This window comes from Dendrobium catenatum, unplaced genomic scaffold, assembly GCF_001605985.2.
Source record: "Dendrobium catenatum unplaced genomic scaffold, ASM160598v2 fragScaff_scaffold_450, whole genome shotgun sequence".
In the NCBI taxonomy this organism is placed as follows: domain Eukaryota; kingdom Viridiplantae; phylum Streptophyta; class Magnoliopsida; order Asparagales; family Orchidaceae; genus Dendrobium; species Dendrobium catenatum.
The window spans coordinates 326,183-332,148 of NW_021318912.1; the positions used below are offsets into that span (position 1 = coordinate 326,183).

The following is a 5,966-nucleotide window of genomic DNA, read 5'->3' on the forward strand; positions in this document are numbered from 1 at the left end:
TTACAGCTACGGATGAGTACGATTTGGCATCCCTGTATTGATTTCGCAAACCGATAAGTTTCAGATACACCAGATGCATCTGGAGCTGATCCATTGAATATCTGGCGAGCCTCGAAAGGGCGGAAGACGATCGTGGAAGGGAAAGGAATCCACGTAGGCAACATGGTGAAATCCTCTGCTTTCTTCCTAGCACCTGCGCCGCCCATTAGAACCGACGGCGGGCCGAAGAAGGATAAGGATGAGGCGTTATAGATACTGAAGAACGCACACGGCACGCCGAATTTTACAGCAATGTTTGGAACCCAGTGAGCGGCATAGTCGAAGAGGATGCAATCCAGAGACGAGATTTGCTTGGTTTGGATGAGATCGGAGATCTTTTGCTCAAAAGTGTCAAAAGCTTTACTTAGATATGGACGGAGATCAGCCGAAGGGAGGTCTACCGTCGCCTCGGCGTTCTCCGGCAGGTGTTCAATTTGAGGTAGTGGGATTTCGATGAAGTTGATGAAGGGAGTGAGAGGCGGGGGGATGGCGGGGAGTCTTGCTACATTTCTTGGGGTGCTGAGGAAAGAGATACGGTGGCCCTTTCCGGCGAGGGATTTAGCGAGCTCAAGAAAGGGAAGAAGATGGCCAAAGGCAAACCATGGCAGCATTAATATGTGAGGACTCCCACCTTCCATGATCAATTGGAAGAGATGAGGCGCCACAGGGAGGATTAATAGGTCGATTTGATCTATATCTGACACGAGTAGGTGGAAGGAAATAATTTCTGGCCACATCTATACAGAGATATATATATATTTAACTACTAAACAGTGTTTGCCGACTACAGTTGTTACATTGCCTTCATGCATGAGTTCCGCCGCTGTCTACAGAATAAAGAAAATCTAAAATGAATTGGGCTATCCCGACAAAGAAAAAAAGCTCTTATTAACGGAAAATTATTAGGTGTCATCGGACGGTTCTCCTGTCGGTATGCGCACACAATAATCTCTCATTTGTACTAATTTTTCTGCACAAAATCTGAATATCATCCAGAGACTAATAAAAATATGTCATGCATGTCAATTTAAAAATGTACAGTGCTGTATACCGAGCGCGGTACCGAGCTGCACTGAGCACTGGTACTGCTCAGTGTTGTGCTCAATACCAAGCTTCAGACGGTTCTCTCATCCGGTATCCGCTCCCATCTCTCCACGTTATACTCTTCTACACTACATCAGTCTCCCTCCACTTCTCTCTCACAGCCCAAACTGAGCTCAGCAACTCCTCTCCACCTACCCGTTATAGTCATCATCTCTTCAAACTCCTATAGCCAACTACCAATTCCATTTACTCATCTTCTTTCTAATTTTCTGCCGGAAATTAGCTGAAAACTTTTCAAATCCGTCAGAAACTTTACAATTTTTCGCCCAAATCCGCGGACAATCTAGCCAGCCTTGCCGTACAAATCAAAATATATGTCACGCAGATTCATCCATTCCCTCTCTAAACTGTGGGTTCCAACCAACCACTTACTTTCTATCGCCTCTTACATCAGCAGCTCTTCTTCCACCTCTCAATCCAACAACCCGAACTCCAGATGCCTGTAAAGTTAGAACACTGAAACCCAATAGTAGCTTTCTCTCTCAACCCAAACAGCCCGTCAACTTTCCATTTCCCTCTTTCTCTCTATTAGTAGTATACTATTATTGCAATAATTAGTTGAAACAAAAATCAGAAAAAGCACAAAAAAGAGAGTGCGATTTTGATTTTTAAAGCAGCTTTTTAGTACATTTTTTTTTAACTAGAAATTTTTGACTAAAGATAGCATTCATGACAGTCTTATCCATATGTTTACAAAAACATTAACAACTAACATATTTACATGTGAAGGAGATTTGACCAGTAGTCTTACCTGTTTGTTTACACATGATAGCCTAATAGATGTGAAGGAGATTTGAACTTAGGAGATTTATGAGTAGTTTGGAATAACATTTTTATAGTAGCATTTTAGTATAAAAATTTTTAGTTCAAAAAAAATTTGTGCTATTTGTTAGGGAAAGTTTTCTTATTGCTTTCTACAGTAGCTTTTTAGTACAAAAAATTGTTGAAAGCAGCAAAAAACGGTGGCCAAAAGTTGTTCCAAATAAAACTTTAATTAGGGGAAAGATGTAAATTGATGTGTAATTGTTCATAATTAAGTAAGTTGATTTGTTTAAAGTTTGTTTTATAACTGTTTTCTAGTTTTGTTAGCTATTTTCATGATGTCTTTGTTTGTTTGGGGAACTCTCCTCTCTCTCTCTCTCTAAATATATTCATAGCTTTCCTATGTAATTTTGGGCAAGGCATTGCTAGGAGTTATTGTATGGAAGACGGACATTAAAAAAGAGGCTATGATGTATGACATTTAATCTGCCACATTGAAAGGAAGTCTAGGCTTATTCAATCACGCACGATTGAGCTGTAAGTCTCACTTCTGGATATCTTCTCTATCACATAGAGAAGACATTCAAGATTTCACTCATTGGATGTCTTCTCTACCATATTGAATAGATGTCTGTATCTATCTCATCTCTTCATCTAGGTTGGGAGATGAGTAAGAATGCATTTCATAAATAAAATGAGAATCCAATATGAATAAGCAGCGAATATATTTTCTCAATATTTATTAGTGAGAGATGTATAAAATTAAATCTCCCTTTGACTAAAATAGGCTAGACATATTTTTATAGTATTTGCATTAATATTATAAAAAATACAATTAATAAAAAAATTCTATATTTTCCCCATATAAACTTTTTTTATCCAAATTTTATGTCATATATTATCTATATCACAGCCAATAAATCAATTAATTATAAGGTAATTTTTCAGCAATAAGAAGGTGGGTCGGAAAAAGATATTCTAAAAATAATTCTCTGCTTGATTGATTTGATGCCTTTGAAGGTGAGCTCTCTCGACTTCATTTTCGTACCAAAAAAAGCAAAATTCTTGAAGGGCTCAGAAAGTTCGTTGGCATGTTAAAGGGCTAATGAGTTTAATCTTTCCTATCAGCTTTGTTCAGATCTATATGGTTAGATGAAACTCCCACAAAATACAGATTTCATACTTTGTTTTGCCTGTTGACATGGTTTTTGCTCATTTCAAGCTCTGGTTTTTCATAGAAAAATCTATTTTTTTATTCTTTTCTGCGTCGTTCTTATGCATGTTTGCATAAACTTTAGTATCTCTGTCTTTTTCTGTAAGGCTTTACTGTTTGTAGCTATTCTTCTTTTTTAATGCATGTAAGCTGTTCTATTTCTTGGAAAAACAGTTTTCTCCAGTTCAGTTTGAGCTAAACAATGAAGGTGAAGGAATTTAGAATATCATAAAAGGCTTGTTTTTGAAGAATTCCAAATTCACCTCTTCTCTGTCGCCTCCCACCCTCCCGCCGAAGCCCTAGCTCCCATTGTTTCCGTTGATGCCCGCCTTATACCCTCCCTTCACCGCTCAAACCCCCAAGGCCACCCTCATTGCCCGCCCCAGTACCTCCGGCCACCAGTTAAGCTCCTAGCACCGCCCTGGTCACCTGCCTTGATCCTTTCCAGCTAAAGTTTTTTTGTTTTTAAATAATACCTTGCTTTTAGATATCGTTTAGGATTCAACTAAACAAAAATAATAGTTTTCATGTATTTATTTTACTGGCAATCAAATAACAATAAATTTTCAAATAGTATAAAATACACTAGGATGAGCTTAATGTGGAGTTAGAAGGAAGGAAAATGATCCAGCAAAGATTACATGAGTAGAATTTGTCCAAAAAGATTTATGTAGAGTTTAGCACTCTGTGAAAAGGACTGTTGAATGAGGATTTGTAAAGTCCACCCCCAAATAGTTGGATTAAGGCCCTTGATGGTGGAGAAATTATTACATGCGGAGTTCAGACGCAGCTTGCGTCCAGACTCCAATTAGAGCTGCGTTTGAACTCCAATCAGAACTAGTCACACAAGTTTGTACACACACTATGTACAATTTGTATACCGGCTATGTACAATTTGTATACACCGGTTGTGTACAATTTGTACACAATGTATATACGACATGTTCGATTCTGTTTGGAGTCGATCTGAACTCCATCTCGAATTCGCACATAATTATTTCTCTTGATGATTAGATAAGAAGATACACATGTGCTCTTTCATTTTGTGCGGTAGATTCTTTTGATATTGTGTTTAAAAAGAACCAATATGGCCTGATGAAAAAAAAAAAAAAGAAAATACTTCAAACATGTTTTACATATCAGAAAGAGTTATCTTGTACTTGATGAAAATACCTTGCTTTTTAAACATGATTTTCCTCAGTAGAAATAGCATGATTTCAATGTACTTTTTTAACTCAGAAATTTACTTGTAAATTTCAAATCACCTGTTTTGAAACTTATCCTGAAGTGAACTGCGTGGTGTTTATCTTTAGGGTGAAGAAGGCTGAAAATATAGCCGTTGATAATTACTCAGTTGCAATGGCTCAAGGCCAGAAACATCCAAATCTATGGGAATTTAGGAAACAAGATGATCCAGATTCCTCTGATGAAGAGTGTCAGTCATCTTCAAGTGCTGAAGAACGCCTTAAGCAAATTTCAGACTTGGTCGCAACCAAAACTAGACGAGCTACTGATATTAACCATCAGCATCTCTTCATGAATAGGCCTGTTAAGAAAGATAACAGAACGCAGTTCTTAAATCAGGCTATGAAAGTTGACAGAAACTATGGTAGAAAAATGAAGAGGCAATGCAAGGAGAGTAAAGTAAAGAGCAACAATGGAGATCCTGAACCTGCTACCATTAGCAGCAACCTCATTTTGATGCAGTCGATATTGGAAGAGCTCAGAGTGAGAAGAGAGCATTTGCTTGAATGGATGAGAACTGAGGTAAGGAAATTGGTCGATGATGGTGGAAAATAGAACTCAAATACCGTCAGTCCGTCATGATCAGTTTAGAAGTTAGATTCAAGATAACTTTATGCATCTGTTCTGCTATCTTTGTTGAAAAAAGATGTAAAGAATGAAACTTCGGCTTCATTTGGAACGACTTTCTTGCTGTTTTTTAAACAAATTTTTAGTACAAAAAAAAAAAATTTGCACTAGAAAGTTTCTTTAAAAAGCAGTAAGAAAGTCGTTACAAACGAAACCTTCGTTATTTTTGCAGAGGAAGTTCATGAATTTTTGAGGAAGTAGCTTCCTGGCCGTTCACTGGAGCCATTTTGTTGGACTTTAAAATTTGTGTATCATTTCATGTAGCTAATGTGAAGGATTCAAGGAAGCAAAATGATGTATGAATAATTAAATAGCTCGTGGTTTGTTCCTGTTGCTCTGGTTGTTGTTAGCCTAAGCTGTATCTTGCAGAACTATATACAATTAAATACGAAATGCAAAATAAGAAAATACAATAGATTGAGTAGTGGGGCTCTGGGAGCATGCCTGGCTCATTAACAAAAACGGATAGCAATCAAATCTCATGACATAATCTTTTAAAATCAGAAAAGAGACATACCTTGAATTCAAACTCAGACAGCTGATCCACTGTTGTTTAGCTTGGTTGGTGGGCGAGTATGGTTGGGAACCTTCTAACCCATACTCGATTCTCCTTGAGCGGCAACGCCTCTTAAGTGGGGTCTAATTAAGTGCGTGCCAGAAGATTTCTGGGGTGGGTGGCTCTTCTAAGTCGGTCGAAGATTAATCACGCCGTCAAACGCCCTTTAAAACTCAAGCCTCTAGACTCCGTGTACCATTACCCATCGGGCCAGGGGACCATTAGTGCTTCAATTATTACTGTTTAACTTAAATTATAATAAAACAATAATCCCCTATATATATATATTATAAATTTAATGTTTAAATATTTAAGGTGAAATAACATAATGAAATATTTATGTCTGGTTCAACTTATGAAATATAAAATTTAATAAATTATTAAAAATAAATATTAATAATTTTGAAATATAAAAAAATT

The 5,966-nt window shown here is 37.2% G+C and overlaps 1 protein-coding gene across 1 annotated transcript in view; it reads right to left on the bottom strand.

Moving 5' to 3' along the window:
- Positions 1 to 697, bottom strand: part of LOC110093523 (putative UDP-rhamnose:rhamnosyltransferase 1) — an 11,609-nt gene extending 10,912 nt beyond the window's left edge. Inside the window, exon 1 of the mRNA XM_028694296.1 lies at positions 1 to 697. This exon is cut by the window's left edge and continues 1 nt beyond it. Within this exon, the coding sequence (XP_028550129.1) occupies positions 1 to 677 (677 nt within the window). The 5' untranslated portion in view covers positions 678 to 697.
- Between the last annotated feature and the right edge of the window lie 5,269 nt (positions 698 to 5,966).